Source organism: Balaenoptera borealis (genome assembly GCF_965194805.1).
Source record: "Balaenoptera borealis genome assembly, chromosome: 1".
NCBI classification, from domain to species: domain Eukaryota; kingdom Metazoa; phylum Chordata; class Mammalia; order Artiodactyla; family Balaenopteridae; genus Balaenoptera; species Balaenoptera borealis.
Window position 1 is genome coordinate 157,774,636 of NC_138860.1, and position 19,825 is coordinate 157,794,460.

The window sequence follows — 19,825 nt, forward strand, 5'->3', positions numbered from 1 at the left end:
TAACATCTAGATAACATTAATGGAAAGAGGAAGACCCAATTCCAGCTCCAAGAATCAGGCGATAGGCAGATGTGCCTCCACTTTACTGACCTTTGGTTAAGTGACACCTGTCCCTGCTGGTGTTTATTCCCTCATTTGTTCACAAACATTTATTGTGTGCCTGCTTTATGCCTGGCACTGTGCTGGGTATTACTTTACAGCATGAACAATATAGAAATAATGCCTACCTTACAGGAGTTTACAGCCCTGGGGGAGAGACAACAAAGAAAGAGACAATTATAAAACAATGCAATAAATTCCGTAGGTGCACAGTAGAATCACCTAACCCATCATGTGGGATTAAGGAAGGCATTCCTTAAAAGGGGGATTACCAGGCTTTCCCAGCTCAGGTGGGAACCATTCATTATGTTAAGGTCAGAGCTCACGGAGGTGGTAGGGCCCAGAACTGACGTCATTTTCTTTTTTTCTTTTTTTTGGCAATAATTAGTTGGCTTTTGGTTTTATTTATTTATTTATTTATGGCTGTGTTGGGTGTTCGTTTCTGTGCGAGGGCTTTCTCTAATTGCAGCAAGTGGGGGCCACTCTTCATCGCGGTGCGCAGGCCTCTCACTGTCGCGGCCTCTCTTGTTTCGGAGCACAGGCTCCAGACACGCAGGCTCAGTAATTGTGGCTCACGAGCCTAGTTGCTCTGCGGCATGTGGGATCTTCCCAGACCAGGGCTCGAACCCGTGTCCCCTACATTGGCAGGCAGATTCTCAACCACTGTGCCACCAGGGAAGCCCTGACATCATTTTCTTAAGTGAAAATATGTAGATGTCAGACAGAGGGCTTGGTGACCTAAGCTGGGCACAGAAGATGGTTCCTGGCTGACTGGGAGGCTGTCAAAACCATCACTGGCTTGGACAAGGCTGGGGTTTCCCAGCTCAGAACCTAGTACCCATGACTTCCCAGAGAGGCACAACCAAGATGAAGAAATACATCTCTGGCTTTGGCCAGAGTTCTCTCCAGTTGACTGAAGAGACTGACTACTGAAACTCCCCACAGCTGAGGCCAGAATCCTTTTTAACTCTGAAGTTCCCTGTGGAGCTGATCTTAACAACTTAGTTCCCTCTTCCTTGGGAAGGCCCTTCAGAAATCTAAGCATTTTTTTCTTCGCCTAAAATCCCCCTCCTCTCAGGTCTTCCCCCAGGCCGACCTCAGAGAGTAAATGATAGTAATGGCTTGCTGAATGAACTAATCATGAGAAGGTGACATCTAAATACCACATGTCACCTTATGAGCCTATACTCACCTCATGAGTATATTGGAAGGTGGGAAAACGGAAGTGGGGGACCTGGGTTTCTCTAGGCCTTAGAAAGTTTCCCTTTGTAAAAAATTTCTTTCACAGCTCAGAAGTGAGGCCCCCCTTCACTTTCTTCTAAATACGTGCAACCTCGACACTACAAGTCCCATAAGGCCTGCGGTGGGGAGTCACCATCTTGGCGCACCTTCGCGCGCATGTCGGCGGGAGAGCGAGCCTTTGGGGAGAAGAAGCCCCGCCCCCGTGCAGCCCATTGGTCGGAGGAGCCGGCGGCGGGCTCAGCGGTTGGCCGTCGCGCCCGCCCGTCCGCCGCGTCGGCCGGGGTCAGAGTGCGCGGAGGTGAGTCGGTGTGTTGTGGACTCGTGGTGCTGGCTGCCGCTGTTGAGGCGGCCGGGAACGGGCGGTGGGGAGCGGGCGGAGCTGGCCCTGCCTCTGCCTGGCCGGCGCCGCAGTCGGCGCGGGCCGCGCCCGCCGCCGTAAACTGCCCTGAGCGCCTGCTCAGGCCGAGGGAGAAGTCGGGGCCTGCACCTGGAGGGAGCCTGCCGCGCTGGCCCCGAGGAGGGGGCGTTGCCATGGCGACAGCCTCTCCCGCTGCTGACGGGGGGCGGGGGCGGCCCTGGGAAGGAGGGCTGGTCTCCTGGCCCCCTGCTCCTCCCCTTACAATCCCCTGGACTTGGATGGGCCCGAGTTGGGGGCAACACCCCGGGGTGGGTGATGCGGCGAGGCCCCCCCAGATTGGGCCCTGGTAATGCATGCGGGGTGAGGGTCGCGGCGCGCAGTTTGTGCAGCCTGGGGTGCTGGCCCATGTGCTCACCCTGGATGCATGGTCTACTGAGAAACGTTTTGGCGGAGAGGGAGAGGGGCAGGGCTTTGAAAGACAGGCTGGGTGAGGTGATTAAGCATGCTGACTTCCTACCTGGGATTACTTAGGAGGAGGAAGAGAGCTTTGACCAAAGAGGATTGAAAACTAGCAAGGAGATGGTAGAGAGAACATTCCCTTTACCCGCTCCCCAACACACACACAGACACACAAGCTTAGCAGTTTACTTCTTTTTGTAAATCTGTAGCGGTGGTCGTAGTTACGGTGGAAGGATTGAATAAGGGGCCTAACTTGGCTAGCTTTCTGTTTGCTTTTCCTGCAAATGCTCCAGCAACAGGTGTTTTCTTAAAACAAAAAGGCATGAACTTGGATTGGGGCTTGATTGCGAGTTCTTGCAAAATATAACTGCTCCTTGTTGACTTGGAAGATGCTGAACGTGGCTTCTCATTGGGTGTTTGGATTCTGTCCTTAGGGCTGGATTTTGCAAACTGATAGTACCCATCATTCCCTCTGCCCTAGGTCTCTGGCCACTTCTCTGGTGTTAGTTCTTGTCAGACATTTTATCAGTCTCCCAGGCGAAGGGCAAAAAACCAGGAATCCCATTGGCTAAAGACCGTACACTATTTGAACGATAGTAGGTTGTGATTGGCTGAATGATTTTTGATTGTAGAGTTTCTATCAGAAATTGGCTTCATCAAATTCTGCTTTATTCTGACTTTATCATACACAGCATGCCTTGTTTTGGTGGGTTCATGCCTGGAGCTTAAGTATATTATACCTGAATCCCCTAGCATTTGAAAGCCAATTTATAAACAGGGACTTGGAGTGTGACTCCACTAATGTGTGTGTCTGTGATCTTGGTTAGAAACCCACTTGGCTGCCTTTCGTGGAGGGGGGTTGGGGGAAGTAGCTGCCGGGAAGTGATTGATAAGGTTTCCTTTATGGATTCTGTGGTGCTTCACTGGAGCTCAGAGCACTTTGGCAACTTAAGCACTCCAAATTAAAAGCTCATTAACAATTCCTGCCCAAAGATCCTGTAAATAATCGGCTAGCTAGGTCACAAAGCTTGGCTGAGAGCTCTCCTTGCAACTTGAAATTTCCAAATAAAAGTGCTTTTATTCCCTTTCATTTTGAAAAGTGTTTTCTTTGTGGTGGGGTAGGTTGGTGAGTGGCATTTTCCCAGGGGATCTGAGTAGAATAAAGTGTTAAATGTGTAGAGTGGTAGACAGGAATAGATTGGTTCCAAACCTAGGTGTTTCTTTGTGCAAGGGCGTTGCTAGCTTACAAGGGCACCTCTGCAACTTCTAATCCTTTGGAAGATCTGATGAGTAAAAGGTGCAAGATTTAAGTTATCTGAAGAGAAACCAGAGTATGGAAAATCTGAATTAAGTGATAAATATGATAGGTGTCCATTGATGATTTGATTTGGGGTTTGATTACCTTGACTTTTTTAGAACTTGAGGCAGACCTGGATATATCCTGCAAGTGTTTCCTGGTCTGTGTGGCCATTTGCAGTATGGCCTGTGGCTTTGTGGCAACCAGTGTTTCCCCCAATCCCTGCTTCAGTTCCTGAGTTTAGAATATTGTCAGCCTTTACTAGTGTCCCCTCCTTGGCTAGACTAGGATTCGGGATTATCCAGAGAGCCACGACTTCATGGCCATCTCTCTCAGTCCAAGCTCAGATATTGTAAATGTTTAGTATTTCTAGGAGATAAACCTCCTTAGGAAGAAAAGTATGCCACTAGAGAAGATGAAATTCATCATTGCAAAAGTATATATTGTTGACCATTGAAAAACGCAGAGGTTAGGGTAACCGACTCCCCACACAGTTGAAAATCTGCTTATAACTTTTGACTCCCCAAAAACTTAACTACTAATAGCGTTGACCAGAAGCCTTACTGATAACATAAGCAGTTGATTAACACATATTTTGTATGTTATGTGTATATCTACTTATATTTAATGCATTCATGACATCCTAACTTTTTCTTAATTTTTTTTGGTATTTCTAGGCTATGTGGTTTATCTGCAGGTTTTTTCAAATTGTCACAAATCTCCAAAAAAATCTCCCAATATATTTATTGAGAAACATCTGCACATAAGAAGTGGACCTGCGCAGTTCAAACCTGTGTTGTTCAAAGGTCAACTGTAGTACTAGTAGCTTCTGAAAGCTCTGTACTGGCACTGTGCTTCCACATAGATAACTGTTATCCCAAAGTAGTTTGAGTTTAGGAGTTTGAAGTATAGTGTGATCTTTAAGTTGTTTCAGACAGTATTGAAATAGACTTGTTGCAGAGATCTGTATTTATCCACAGCATTGGGGCTTTCCAGCTCTCACAGAACCTTCAGCATCCCCAGCGGCCAGTCTTGGCATCTTCGAAGTAAGGAGAGGTGAGAATCCTGTTGCATGGTCAAGGTTTGGCTTGACTTCTTCCTTATGAGTATTTGGGCTTGGAGGGTGGGGAGTGGGGACTGGTGCAGACTGTACTTTTCTGTAGCTTTTTCTGACAAGATACCATATGCTAAAAGACTACTGAAACTTACCCAAAGTCTATAAAGTGGTGAGAGTTGAAGGTGGGATATCCATACTTTCAAGTTCTGCCATGATTTCTCAGTGGGCATTACATGAGCACCTACTTGAAGTTCAGGAAGGTTGAATAGAGCCGGAATAATCTTTTATCCTGAGAAATACACATCTTAAGACAATAGGAAGGATCACATTTATTTGGCTTCTGATAAATGCATTTGACCAAGGCCTTTGGGATCTTGGTCACATACATTTATCAAATTTGGGTTGTGGGTCACCTTTGGGTGGATGGTTAATCCCAGTCTGTCTCCGTTTTACGAGGATCGGGGCTGGCTAAAAAGGTAGACTCTGACGATTGATATCCAGGATGTCAGATGCTGTTTGTTGAATAACTGAGGTCCAGGCATTTTGCTTGGTGGTGGGATTGTGGTGGTGAGCAAGACAGCTGCTATCCCTGACACCAAAGAGCTTACAAGTTCATGGGCGAGACAGATAGTATTGAAACAGTCACAAGACCTCTGAGAGTGCTGTAACGAGGTAAGTATATGTGCTTGAGAGTACTTAGAAGGATCTGCAGCCCAGACTGGTGGGTTCAGGGAAGGCTTTTCAGAGGAAGTAAACTACTCAGCTAGAATTAGATGAAGATGTGAAGAACCAAGTGTGAAGGTCAGAGCTTTGTTGAGTTTGAGAAACTGAAGTTCAGTGTGATTGAAACATAAAGTACTCAGTGGGCAGGAGACAGGAGAATACAGTGAGAAATTAAGGAGGAAAGGGAAGCAGAAGCCAGGGCCTTATAAACTCTTAGGATTAAATGGTGGGTAGAAAAAAAGGTTAGACTAGGTCAGCAAACTTTTACTGTAAAGGACCAGATAGTAAATATTTAGTCTTTATGGGTTTGTGTCACAACTGTTTACTCTGCTGCTATAGCACGAAAGCAGCCATAGTAGGAGAATGAGTGAGCATGGCTGTGTTCCAGTAAACTTTATAAAAACAGGTGGCAGCTGGATTTGGCCTGTGGACCAACCACTGGATCAGACCATCATAAAAGCCGTGAGAAGCCATTGAAAGGTTTTAAGAAGTGGACTGATACTAGATTTGTGTTTTAGAAAGTTTGCTTTAATTTCAATGTTCAGTGTTAAGAATGGATTGAAGGGGATAGTACCTGAGACAGAGAGACCAGTAAGGAGGCTGTGGCAGTTACATGGGTAACATTTTCACCTTTGAGGCAGTGTTTTGACAATTAAAAATTGAGTATACCTGAATCTTTGCATCTTTGTGTATACTGGTTCTCTTTGCTAATTTCCTGGCCATCTACTTGAGCTTAAAGGATGTCTACCAGAGAAATTGTTGGTGATACCAGCTCCTGTTTCACAGACTAGAAAAGATGTGGGAAGGACAAGTTGGTGTGGAGTGAATGAGAAGTTTGGGGGAACTCTTCTATTGAAAGTAGTAGTGAATAAATGTAGCTGGGGAGAGATTTTGGTCTTTGGTCTCATAGCTTAATGTTAGTTGCTTTGAATTTCTTGAACTGTACACACGGAGGGGGACCCATTTTCCTAAGCTTCCCAGGGAATTGCCTCATTCTCTGTATGTCCTACTTAGTCTTCTTCTTTGCTTGCTTCTAAGAAACTGATGATCTTATTCTGGTTTTGAGAGTGTCTCCTAGTTGAGTATGATGGTATGTGTCAGGTACAGGGATCAAATAAAGTATTTGTTGAGTGTCTGATGAATTGTCTTCCTCTTCCTGCAAGCTCCGGTGTGCATTGCTAGAGGTTTCTGATAACAGTGCTTATGTGACCTTGGGCAAATGACTTACCTCTCTGAGTTTAGCTTTTCTATCTGTAAAATGGAACTTAATAGGTTGGTTAAAGGATTTAATGAGATGTAAAACTCTTAGCAAGGTGTCCTTAACTTTTGTTACTAACAATATTTTACACAATTTTTTAAAAAGCAGGTAGCAATTGGGTGACTTGGCCTTTGGCTTAGTACATTTGGGGTGCTCCCAATTGTCATTGTGGCCATGTGATAGAAACCTAGCACCTGGCAGAGGCAGCCAGCAAACAGGAGGAAATTATAACTAAAGCAAGATGCTGCTCTTCATAATGGAAAATCTTCAGACAGCAGGAGTCCCATTCGGAATTACAGAACTTTCTTCAGGGTGGACCTTAGCCCCAGCACCATCAGTGAAGTGAACTGAGTGAGCAGCTACCCGAAAGAAATTCACCGAAGTGTGACCAGTCATTTTCCTGGTCTGTCGGGGTCGTTTATTAATGTTGCAACCCTTGTGGCTTTGTAAAGTGCCTCTTGAATGCTTTTTATTACTTTTCATCACCACTCGGGGAAGCGGGTCAGGTGGTCAGCATTATTGTCCCTGCTACGCATGTGAGGAAACTGAGGCCCAGGAAGGTTAAGTGTGTTGTCCGAGGTCATGCTGCGAGGTACTGTTAGAGCTGGTTCAGAGTTGCCCCCAGATGAAATTGTGTGAGTTTATTGCTGTGATTTCTCTTCCTTTGAGTGAGAGATGTATAGTTATTACAGAACTGCAGTCTGATGCATGTCTTATCCATATCTCCTAGTCTTGATCTGGGTCCCTTTATCCACTTGGTCCTGTTGGGTTTTAATTGATGACTGCTAGGAACAGGCCTGCTGGGAAGCAGATTCCCTTTGGGTCATTGTTTTTAGTCCATCCTCCTTTGGGGACATTCTTGGGGGAGCCTTGGGTGACGAGAGATTGCTTTGATATGTTCAAAATTGTGCCTTGTGCCCCACAGCTACAGGTAAAATCAAAAGGCGGATAATTTATGGGAGTGTCAGAGCTGGCCGCTGGCACCTCAGGAAGCCATTAGTATGCCTGTTCAGACCCTCTGTGTCCTTGCAATTGATTCCTCTTTGCATGAGCCTGATTTGGGAAGCTGTAGATCTGTGGGTAGTGATTGGATGTGACAGTCCAAACACCGGTCCCTAAATTAATCCTTTTAATAGTATTCTGGCACCAAGGCAATGCTTGCTCACTCTCTGTCTCTAACTGGGGAGGACAGAATTGGGGGGAGGTGGGTAGGAAGAAGGAGAGAGAAAGAAAGAAAAGAAGCTTTTCCTGCTTCTTAGGCCCTGCTCTGTTCTGCCATGTTCTGATTCCAGAGCAGTTGACATCATAATTCATTCAGCAGACATTGCCTCACACTTACTTTGTGCCTGGCCCTGTGCTGGGGATACAGAAATGAATAAAATGTGGTCCTTGCCCTTAAGGATCTATGTTTAGCTCAGTGTTCCTCAGACTTTTTAAACTCATATACTCCTTAGATGGAAAAAGCTAATCTTATACTTTTCTTTAATGCTGCTTGAAATTTTAAACTGTATTCAAGGGTCTGACAAAAAACAAGTACAGAAAATGATCTCTTCAGGGACTTCCCTGGCGGTCCAGTGGTTGAGGCTCCCTGTGTCCACTGTAGCGGGCATGGGTTTGATCCCTGGTTGGGGAACTAAGGTCCCACATGCTGCGCGGCCAAAGAAAAAAAGAAATGATCTCTTCAAATATGCCTTTTTACACACACATACACCCCTACACCTGCTATCTTCCATCCTTCTCACCCGACTTGCTGAAAATTACTGCTAAGAGGAGAAACAGATAACTAAAATCTTACAATATAGTGAGACAAAAGTTAAACTGTGCTACTGGATCACTTAAGCAATTAACTTTCTGATGAGGTGTCAGAGAAAGCTACTAAAAGGGGAAGATTTGTGGCAGTTGGGCTCCTTAGTTGTGGCTCGCTGGCTCCTTAGTTGCGGCACATGGGCTCCTTAGTTGCTGCATGCGGGCTCCTTAGTTGTGGCATGCGAACTCTTAGTTGCAGCATGCATGTGGGATCTAGTTCCCTGACCAGGGATGGAACTTGGGCCCCTGCATTGGGAGCACAGGGTCTTAACCACTGTGCCACCAGGGAAGTCCCCCTGTTACCGCTTTTGTACCCAGGCTGCAATTTGTTTTTCTTATTAGAAACAAATTTGAGTGATTTGGACAGACTTAATTATTGCTATGGTTGAGTTCATTTTAGTTAAAGTCATACCTTAGCTCAAAAGAAAAACTATAGTTGATATGCATTGTTAGCCCTATGGCTGATGGGAGAATCAGCCAAGTGGAGAAAGTGGGCCCTTAAATGTGGGAGAGGAGAACAGGGCCCTGAAGAGCTGAGTGCCTCTGAGCCTTAGTGTTCTCATGTGTAAAATGGGAATACTGTTACCTATTTTGCTTGATGGTTGGGAGGCTTAAATGAGATGAAATATGTAAGTCACAACTACAGTGCCTGGCTTGTAGTAGATTTTCACAAAATAGTGTTTCACTTTCCTCTTTCTCATGTATTAGCAATAGCTCCCTTTTGCTGAGAACTTACTATTGTGCAAAGCACTTTGTACATATTGTATGGTCTAATTGAACCCCTAAGAGATAGGCATTTTTGTTACAGCTATTATTACAAAGAGCATGTGGTGGAGGCAGGATTTGAACCTGTGCTTGTCTAATACGGCATTTTAACAACTAGCTGTATGACTCCTTGTTTCTGCTCCAGTTCTCCCTTTCGGAAGCAGGGGTATAGCAGGTTCTGTGTACCTCCCCTCTGGGGTCAGATGCTGTCTACAAGTGTGGGAGGAGCTTACAGGGATGAGAGTACCATACCATACCCTGCCCTTCCTCCATTTCTATCCTATTTACCATGTGTTAGGAAACTAGCCTTTGCTCCCTCTCGTGTGTGGGGTCACAACTGACGTGCAGGTCTTTGCAAAGAGATGTTTCCCATCCTTGGCCCCTTGAAGGAGTTTGCCCAAGCTACTGAATGTGGCTGATGGGTTAGTAAACAGCAGGCAAATCACAAACAGGTACTTCTTTTTCTGTGCTGCCTTGAGTTGCTGAGACAGGCTAATTGAAGGGGAGAGCGAGCCTCCTACGGCCTGTGATGTTGCCCTCAGAATTTGGTATTCCTGAAGGTCTTTAGTGACTTTAGCTCTTCTGATAGTTTGGGATTAGCAGCTGCTTCTGATGTTGGACAAGTTCTCCCTAGCCCTGTCTTGGAGCAGAAGCAGCTGAAGCTACAGGTCTAGGGGGTGATGGGGTGCAGAGAGGAGAAGAGTGTTTTGTTGAGGTGAGGACCCAGCTTTAGAGTTCCTGCTTGCATTCCACTTTGGGGCCATCAGGAAGTCGTGTAGAGGTTCTAAGCTTTTGTAGGGGTGTCAAGCTTTGTTCTGCCTTAGGCCGAGCCCTCAGGCCCCTGGCCTCCACTTGTGAGGCTACAGAAAAGCTTGGGGGACAAATGCTGGTGTCTGCTCCTTGTGTTGGGGCAGTGGCTGGAGGCTCTGAACTGGGGGTCGGGAGCCATGGGTTCTCTTCTTACCCTTACTTGCTCTGTGAACCTTGGACTGTCCTTTTCTCTTTCTGGGGCTCATTTTCCCTGGCTTGCTGGACTACGTCTTCTCTTAGGTTTTCTTTCACCTTTGACAGTCTATGATTTTCACAGAAAGTGCTCTGGCAGTTAAGAATGCATTCATTAGATTGAAAATTATGACTTTTGAAGGCATGCAGTTTATTTATATTTTTCCCAGGTTATTTTTAGCCGCCTGAGACAGGGCCTGTGACTGAACGAGTTGCAGACAGATGTTACCGTGTTCTCTGTGGATGCCTCTGTGGCTTAGGTGTCTGAGCACTTGTGCTACTGCAGGTCAGACTGGAACAGGGACTTCCCCGAGACTGGGAACTGGGTACTCTGTGGCTGTCCCATGTGCTTCTAGTGTGGACCCAGAACCTGCCTCAGTGCCTTGAAGTTTCTCTGGAATGCACCCCTGCCTCCCAGTCTCGCTTTTGTTTGTTTGTTTGTTTGTTTTTGGCCGCACAACGAGGCTTGCAGGATATTAGTTCCCTGACCAGGGATTGAACCCAGGCCCACGGCAGTGAAAGCACCGAGTCCGAACCACTGGACCTCCAGGGAACTCCCCAGTCTGGCTTTTTATGGAGTGGATTGAACCCAGGGATGGTATAAACCCATACCCTCCCCAGAGATCCCAAGTATATGTGGATGGGGAGATGCGGTGGGAGAGGACCCCATATTTCATGATGGGCTTCTCTTCTTTTCTCTTCCCCAGACTCCCCTGGCCTGTATGTGGATATTAAAGGATGGCCCCCTCCCTTCGCCCTTCCTTCCCCCCTCCAGTAATGGAAGGCTATAAAATGTCTATTTACCTAAGACGCCAGAATGACTCCTCTGTGGGTCCACTAATCTGGTGATTTGGTGCTTCCCTGGTCTCTCAGGTAAATAGAAATTGAGGCTTTTTATAAAGGCATATTATTTCCCTCATTAAATGTGTGTTTTGGCACATGCGTTATTTACCTGACCGACAGTAATGGCTGCAGAGGAGCCATTGTGTCTGTTGTGTAAATACTGTGCACATCCTCCGGGGGCTGTGGTGCAGGCCTGCTCCTCCAAATCAGGCTGGCCCTGTGGCAGTCCCTGTTTTCCTCTCCCCTGCCCCACTGGGTGACTGGTCCCTTTATTTTGAGGAGAGAATCATTCGTTTTCCTCTTTGCCATAGGCTACTTACTACCTTTAATTTGCTAGGAGAAGGAAATGGGTGTCAGAATAAATGTGTGTAAATCTTCGTCTCTGGTGAAAGCTGGTGAGGAGATAGACATACACAGAATCATAAACTGTTCCTTTTGAGTTCTGCCCCTCAACTAGATTCTCAAAGTCCTGGCTGATGATATAAGTTGTAGACTTATACTCTGCAAACTAGTGACTAAAATGTAATGACATCAGCAGAAAGGGGCAATCTCTAAGACGTCAGAGGGTAGGCAGGCAAGTGGAGCGCCTCTGCAGGGAGTGCAGGGATATTTCCCGAGCAGGCTCTAGAGGTGGCAGAGATGCCCAGTGAGGGGGCACTGGGCAGGGGCACTTAGGATGGAGACTCCGTGCTTTGGGGGCTGCCAGAGGAGAGCGTGCAGCCTACCCTCTGTGGCAGTACGGGGAGATGGCTCCCTCACATACTGTTCTCTGTTTCTTTTTTTTTTTTTTAACAACATTGCATGTGGTTAAAAAAAAATTTTTTTTAAAGTTTGAAATAGGCCAAATTTACATAAAAGTTGGAAGTAGGGTACAAAGAATTTTTTTCCTGAACCATTTGTGAGTTAAGTTGCCTACCTAACACCCCATCGCCCTAAATACTTTGCGTGCATTTCCTATGTGCAAGGACATTCTCCTACCTAACCATAACACAACCATCAAAATTAACATTCATATGTTACCTCCATCTAATCCTCAAACCCCATTCAAGTTTTGCCAGTTGTCCCAATAATGCTCTTTGCAGCAAAATGATCCAGTTCAGAATCGTGCATTACATTTAGTTACCAAGTCTCTCATCTCCTATAGACTTTTCTCAGTAAACGTTCCTTGAGATTCATGATCTTGATACTTTTGAAGATTACAGGCTGGTTATTGTGTAGACTGTCCCTCATTCAGGGTTTGTCTGATATTTTCTCATGATTAGATTCAGGTTATGCATCTTCGACAGGAGTATCACAGAACTGATGCTTTGTTTTTCTCATTGCATCCTATCATGTGATGCAAGATTTTGATTAATCCCATTATTGATGATGTTCATTTTGCTCACTTGATTAAGGTGATGTCTTCCAGGCTTCTCCATTGTAAACTTATTCCCTGTTATAATTAATAAGCATTCTGTGGGGAGATACTTTGAAACTATGTGAAATCCCTTACCAAACTTTAGTTTTTAAAATTTATTTACTTATTTATGTATTTATTTTTATCTTTATGGCCTCATGGTTTCCTTTTTTTATTCAGTGCATTATAATCCATTAATATCATTATTTACTTGCCAGTGGGAGCCCCTTCAAGCTGGTTTCTGCGTCCTTTTGAGCATTTCCTTGCTTTCTGGCACAACAGGATGTTCTAGGCTCATCTTGTACTTTCTCTGCCACAGCCCTGGAATCAGCCAGTTCTCCAAAGAGCTCTAGTTCTTTCAGTGGAGGATGTTGTTTAGAAGGCAGCTAGGTGCTAGATGTGCACATTGCTATCAGAGTGTTGCTGCTCCCTGGCCCTTCAGTAAGCAGAGCTAGAAAATATATATACATGTGTCTATATATTTGTGTATAGATATATACTCATCTTCATATGTACATCTAGCTTTATTCATTTAAATTTATTTATTTATTTATTTATTTTTGGCTGCATTGGGTCTTTCTTGCTGAGTGCAGGCTTTCTCTAGTTGTGGCGAGCAGGGGCTACTCTTCATTGCGGTGCGCAGGCTTCTCATTACGGTGGCTTCTCTTGTTGCGGAGCACGGGCTCTAGGCGCGCAGGCCTGAGCACTTGTGGCATGCGGGCTCAGTAGTTGTGGCTCGCAGGCTGTAGAGTGCAGGCTCAGTAGTTGTGGCTCACAGGCTCTAGAGCGCAGGCTCAGTAGTTTGTGGCGCACGGGCTTAGTTGCTCTGTGGCATGTGGGATCTTCCCGGACCAGGGCTCAAACCCATGTCCCCAGGCAGGTGGATTCTTAACCACTGCGCCACCAGGGAAGCCCTAGCTTTATTTTATATATTATATATATATCAGAAACCATGAGTTCACACTCCAATTCCAATTCGACACCACAGATGTTTTTCCCTTTCCATGTTTTAATTCCATCCTCTAACAGTGAGAAACCTGGTCCCATTACCCTTAATATATGCCCTTTTTTGATCAATCCCTCTGTATGTAACTAATCTCCCGTTGTGGCCACTGCCCTTTCCCCCCTTGGGTACTCTTTCACCCTGCCTGTGAATCCCCACATCAGGCTGCCGCTCCTTCTCCGCCAGCGGTGCCCTTCATACCCCACTAGGGCTGTGGCATGCTGCATCACACCTTCCTGCCTCTGTATGGATGCCTCCTCACCCAGCTTGGGCTCTGATACTCCCTCCCAGACCCTTCTGCTCCTCCCACTTCAGCTGATGTAGACCCTACTTTCCTCTGCCACAACTAATGGCTCTAAAGCCATTAGATTGAATTTTTCAGGAAGGGGAGAAGAGCTGCCCTCTGTTTCTTGACTTGAGTTGAACTTGGTTTTTTTAAATGTAAGGGACGTATGGAACCCAGTGACTGCTGATATGTGGAGGCCTGGTCTCCTAATGTCTGCTCTCAAGACTTTTTACAAGAGAGAAGCTTTTTTATGTGGGTGAAATCAGATAAGAAAGCAAGGCCTGCAGGCGTGAGGACCTCTGGCCATCAGTGTGTTTTCCATGGGAGGGGATAGGGCATATACAGTATGTAGTATGGGGGGTCTAGAGCAATCTGGGGGTGCAGGAGACATTTATGTTACTCTGTGAGGTTGCCTTATGCATTGGATTTATAGGCCCAAAGTATGGGGGTCCAGGCTTGGCCAGGTGGGCATAGCCCAATAGGATAGTAGTAGTAATAATAGTAAGCTTATATTTATTGAGCCCTATGTGCCAGACCCTGCTCTTAGTGCTTTACATATGTCCTCTCATTTCACTCTCGCTTAAGGAGTAGGAGCTGCTATTGTCATTTTACAGGTGAGGAATTGAAGAACAGAGCTTGCCCAAGGTGCCATGGCAAAATAAGTGGTAAAACCAGGATTCAAACCCAGAAGCCCTCCTTAATCATGTTGCTTAATTGCCTGTAGTATTTGGCAGATGGAGTCTGATTGACTAAAAACACTTTATACACTATATATACACATTGGAAAACATTAAGACTTTCAGAAGTCCTTATGCATGACCTGACTTTGAGAGGTTAGAGAAAAGTTCTAAGGCCCTGAGGGACTTTGGATTCAAACTAGAATGTGTAATCTGAGCAGACTGGTGTCTCCTGTGTCAGCAAGGCTTCCAGTACTGTTCAGGAGTGGGTGACGTGAAGAGTTATTTTGGGTTCCGGCTTTCAAAAGGATGTTGGCCCGTTTGCCTTTCCAAGGGATTCCATAATGAAACTCAAGCCAGCCTTTGTCTATCCCAGGCTACGGAGTTTGGCTGCATTTTTGGAGAGGCTGTAGGCCACGGTGAAAACAAGCACTACGCTTGTGCTAGAATCATGAAGAACTTAAAATACTTCTTGGTCTTTGTTCCACATGGAACCTCACTATAGGAATAGGGAAATTGAGGACCCACACCAGCATGTATCCTAATAAATATGCAGGCAAGTTACTGTAGGTCATTCCTTGAGTCCCGCGAGAGCTGGGGTGAGAAGTGATACTTGGCATGATCCATGTCCGCTCAGGTGGTAGTGACCTTGTTGCCTCTAGTGTGCTCTGGACTTCCCAGGCTGCTAGCCTCCTCCACGCTACAGGAGGGAGTGAGTGCCCATTGCATTCTTTCAGAGGCAAGCTTTTGGCTCCGTCAGACTGGGGCTTCAGAAAGCTTAAACTATGGCCATTTCCGTATTGAGCAGCATGATTTCTTGTTTGACTTTGAGGATTAAAGTTGAGGGAATTTGAGTGTTGGGTATGAAATGGGAAAAACACAACATTTCTGCTTTATTCCTGTTTCTTTTTTTTTTTAAGGAAGCTTGAGTTATTCGTGAGTAAAACTTAGGCTTTGATTTTTATATTTCGTTAGTCCTCCAAGGAGCAGACATTCTGCAAATTTAAAGGGAAAACTTGAAAAGTGATTTGGATTTTTTTTTTTTTGCACGTGTACACTCAGAAAACTTTACTAGACTTTTAGCAATGCTCCCATTACCACCACATCTGGGTTTTCTCTTTTTCTTCCCTATTTAAAAAAAGTCCTGCAGTCATTCAAGGCCTCCAGTAGAGAGTTAGTCTAAAGGCAGCGGAGGAAGGCCCGAGGCTGTTAGCAGCTGTGCTCTGCAGGCTTCGTTCATTCCCCCAGGTGCCACTTACTGGCTGGGGGCTGGGGAATCACCAGAGTATGGTGAGCAAGCTCCCTGTGATGGGCTCTGCTCCTTTCCCGTTGGGAGAAGGAAGGAGGGCATGTGGAGACATCAAGATACAGACAGGAAAGCCAGGGACAATGGCTGGGAATGGAGCTGAGGAGAGAGTCCTGGGCATTTCCTGCTGTCTGTCTGGGTCTACTTAGCTCCCAAGACTGATTGTGCAACCGGGGCACCCCGGGTTACTTTGGGAAACTTAGCTTTAATGTTAACTGTTGCCACCTGAGAAGTGAACACAGAATTTCTCTCTCTCTCTTTTGAACTTTAGAGCTCCACTTAAAGATCAAGGCCAGTGCTGCATCTTGTTTTGAGAATGGTCTGGGAGACTCAGAGCTGTCATAATGCTGTGGGGGCCAGTATTAAGGGTCTTGAACTTCAATAACAAATACTGGGATTTAGAAAAGGGGCACAGAAACACTGGGGAGTGGTTCATGTTCTGTGACTATTCCTGAAGACCAGGTGGAACAGGGCCACGGTGGGAGGGAGTAACCCAGACTCTCTGTTCTTTTTTTTTTTTTTTTTTTTTTTCTTTTTCTTTCTTTCTTTCTTTTTTTTTTTTCTTTTAAACTTTCCTCCCCTAAGTTTTAGATGCTTCTGGATGTTCAATGCTAGCACCTTTACAGACTGGAGCAGCTCGATTTTCTTCATATTTACTTTCAAGAGCAAGAAAAGTGCTGGGCTCCCACTTATTTTCTCCCTGTGGTGTTCCGGAGTTCTGCTCCATATCCACCAGAAAGCTGGCGGCCCACAGCTTTGGCGCATCCATGGCGGCAATGATGTCCTTCCCTCCCCAGAGGTATCACTACTTTTTAGTGCTGGACTTTGAGGCCACGTGTGACAAGCCGCAGATTCATCCTCAGGTAACTGTTGCATCATTGCTTCAGCAAAAGGTGGGGTGGGCAAGGAGGGAGGGAGGATAGACTTGCTTTCTGGGACCCAGAGGAACTTTCTCATGTCTTCTTGGCTTTTAGCTACTCATCTGGAGTTCCTGCCTAAGAAGCAGGACTTGACTCAGGCATCCTAGGGTAAGGTAGACCTGAGAGGTCTTTGTAGAGAACTGGGCACACTGTTTCTCTCTGGTCTCAGCCTTTGGGAATCAAAATGTTTCCTTCTGTCCCATCCTTCCTCTCTCCTTTCCCTTCCCTCCTGCCTTCTCCTGCTACTGCTGCATGTTCTTTTAAGGAATACTGTGTTAGCCTCCAGAATGGCCCCCAACGATCCTTACGTCCTGATATTCCCACCTTTGGTAGTTCGCCCCTCCTACAATGAATGAGAGCTAGCCCTGTATAACCAACAGAGTAGAGTGCAAGAGACATTGCGTGACTTCTGAGGCTAAGTCATAAAAAGCGTCACAGTCCAACTTGCCCTTTTGGATCAGTTTCTATGGAAGAAGCCAGCCACCATGCTTTGAGGACACTCAAGCAGCTCTGGCGAGAGGCACATGTGTACCGGAACTGAGGCTCTTAGCTAAAAGCCAGTACCAACTTGCTGGTCATGTTTCTTGGCGCTGTCTTGGAGGTGACTCTGCTACCCCCAGTCAAGCCTTCAGATAACTACAGCCCCAGTGGACATCAGACTTCAACCTCAGGAGAGACCCCGAGCCAGACTGACCAGCCGAGCCACTCCTGAATTCCTGGCTCATCAAAGCTGTGGGAGATAATAAATGATTATTGATGTTTTAAGCCACTAAGTTTTGGGATGATTTGTTATGCAGCATTAGATAACCTGAACAATCATTGCTGGTCTGTTGGAAAGGAAAATTTCTTTGCTTGCATTTTTTCCTTAGTTACCAACTGTGTTCAGAGATCTTTTACCTTTTGAGGTAGTGCTGCTAAGAAGCTTGGATTAGCAGCAGAGAGACACGTGTGCTAGGTGATATTAGATTGCTTGGTGTTTGCTTTGGGGGCCTGATTGGGGGCCAATGTGGCAGTGCATTGTAGTGTGGGGGCCTTGGGTATGCCTGACTCTAGGACTGGAACTCTTCCCTGTAGGGCTGGATTATCAGGTGGGTAATTTGGGGGTTTGTAGACATGTGTGTCTGGGAGTAGCTTTCAGTAGTAAGAGGAGGAGAAGAGGATTGTAGCAGCAGGCACTTGGGAGACAGGGAGGTCCATTCAGAGGTAAACTGGGTTCATTTCTCATGGTTGGTTTTTTTTCCAGGGAGGGGTTCTATCTTTAGGAGAGTAGATTATTTTCCATAAAGCAGATACCACAACCCTTTTACCTTTCCCTTTCTCCTTTCCTGTTTGTTTCCTATTCTCAAAGTAGTGGTCTGCCTTTGGGGGAGGATTGGAATCAGGCCTGCTGAGGCTTGGGAAGACAGGCGCTGGATGAGGAGAGCTTCCTAGGGGAAGGAACTTCGCATGAAAGGGAAGACGGCTTGGGGGCAGCCTGAGCCACACTTTCTTTCTCAGCCTCTTGCTCCTACCTGTGCTGTAGGGTCGTCTTCTCCACCTCCCCAAACTACTGGAGATTCTGTGGTGGGTGTACCTGGGTGGTGGGTGGGAGTTTTGGTTATGTAGATTCTCTTGGGTTGAGAATCAGGGAGCCATACCCCAATATGCCATATTATTTCCCTTGCTGATGATTTCAGTTGCTGAGTAAGCCTTAGTAGGACCTGAGTCTAAAACCTAACACGTTGCTACTGCATAGGATTCATCCTTCTTCTGAAGCCTCATGATTGCTTGACACCTTCTTGATGACATTTCCTGCTTTCTGCTTCCTGGCATATGCCTATGTATATTTGTTTCTGAACTTTTCAGTTAGATTATAAGCTGAGATAATTATGTAGCTCTGTTCTCATGTCCTACAGAGGGTCCTGCCAATGTTACTGAAGGTGAAACTCGATTCATGTCTCAGTTTGGTCTGTTAGTATCACCTTTCATCTCTCTTTCAAGGGCATTGTTCTTTTAATTTTTTGTTCTTTTTATTTATCTATTGCAATGCTGAAGATATAATGCAGTACAGATTTAAATCACTTGTATCACCAACTTCCTTCCCAGACTTAGGCACCAGGGCCTTTTAGACCTAGACTGAGGTTGGGCTTCCTGCTTTTTACCAGGGTCTGAGCCTGATTAAAGATTATCTCCAGAATCAATGAACCCTGATGATGTGATTCCAAGGGCACTTAAGGAATTGGCTGTCCTGGTTCATTATTAGCAAAGCATTAGCTGTTACTTTAGAGAACTCAGGAAGAAGCATTTGCTGTCTTGCTTATCTTTAAAAGGCAAATACGAATGATCTTGGAAATTATAGACCCGTTAGTTTACTGTGATTCCAAAGAAGATACTTGACCTGATCGTCAGATAATCAATCAGCAAACAGCTAGAAGAGCATAGGGTACTGAGTAATAACTTACATGGGTTTGTGAAGAAGAGCAAATCCTGTCAGATCAATCTAACTCCTTGCTGTGACATAGTGATGGATTTGAGTGGATCTAGGGCAAGTGATAAATGTAATGCATCTCTACTTCATTAAGCCTTTACAATGCTGTGATCAACAGGTAAGAAGGTGAGTTTGGGGCCAGACAGCTCTGTTGTTGAACTACCCCCTGGACCACTCTCAGGAAAGGGATGGGCAGCTTAGAAGTGACTTGAGACTTATTGTTATTGGCAGCTTAAAGCTCCCCCCACAACCCCACTTTCTTTTAAAAAAAAAACCTTCCCTAAAGTTTGCATGTAGCAGGGTCCTGAAAGGATTCAGAGAAAGGTTGGAGGATGGATTGGAGAAGTTGTCAGTCCCAGATAGGATAGTGTCCTTCCACTGAGGTCCTCATAGGTCAGGTTCTCATCATAGCCTCTGTATTGTTTAGATCTTTTGGTCAACAAGGGCAGTGGAGAAATTGGAAAAGCTCAGGATAAGAGGAACAAAAATTAGGGACCTCAGCTTGGTGCTCTGTGATGACTTAGATTGGGGGGGAAGGGGGGGAGGGAGGTCCAAGAGGGAGGGGATATAGGTATACATATAGCTGATTCACTTCATTGTACAGCAGAAACTAACACAACATTGTAAAGCAATTTTACTCCAATAAAAAATAAAAAAGGAGGAACAAAAATTATTAGAGGCACAAAAATAAGACTTAGAAAGAAGAGAAATTGAATATGGTTTTAGTGACTGATTTCTTGTCCAGACTTGGAAGGAGTTGTTCCAAGGAGTATGATGATAACTTGCTCTTCATTTTAATAAGGACAAAAAGAGAATATAAGTGGAAGCAGGAAAGATTGAGATTTGGGATGAGAATGAACT

The 19,825-nt window shown here is 45.5% G+C and overlaps 1 protein-coding gene across 16 annotated transcripts in view; it reads left to right on the forward strand.

The window, feature by feature from the left end:
• The first annotated feature begins 1,559 nt into the window (after positions 1–1,559).
• The window catches only part of ERI3 (ERI1 exoribonuclease family member 3), a 128,173-nt gene continuing 109,907 nt past the window's right edge, over positions 1,560–19,825 (forward strand). For 5 of the 16 annotated variants that reach the window (XR_014236940.1, XR_014236941.1, XM_082365504.1 and 2 more), the window contains exons 1-3: positions 1,649–2,007; positions 4,436–4,511; positions 16,163–16,440. Coding sequence is in view for 11 of the 16 variants with exons in the window: in XM_082365504.1 (XP_082221630.1) it covers positions 1,873–2,007; positions 4,436–4,511; positions 16,163–16,440 (489 nt within the window). In the remaining 5 variants the exon portion in view is untranslated. The other 11 variants (XM_082365505.1, XM_082365517.1, XM_082365507.1 and 8 more) reach the window with 11 other exon arrangements.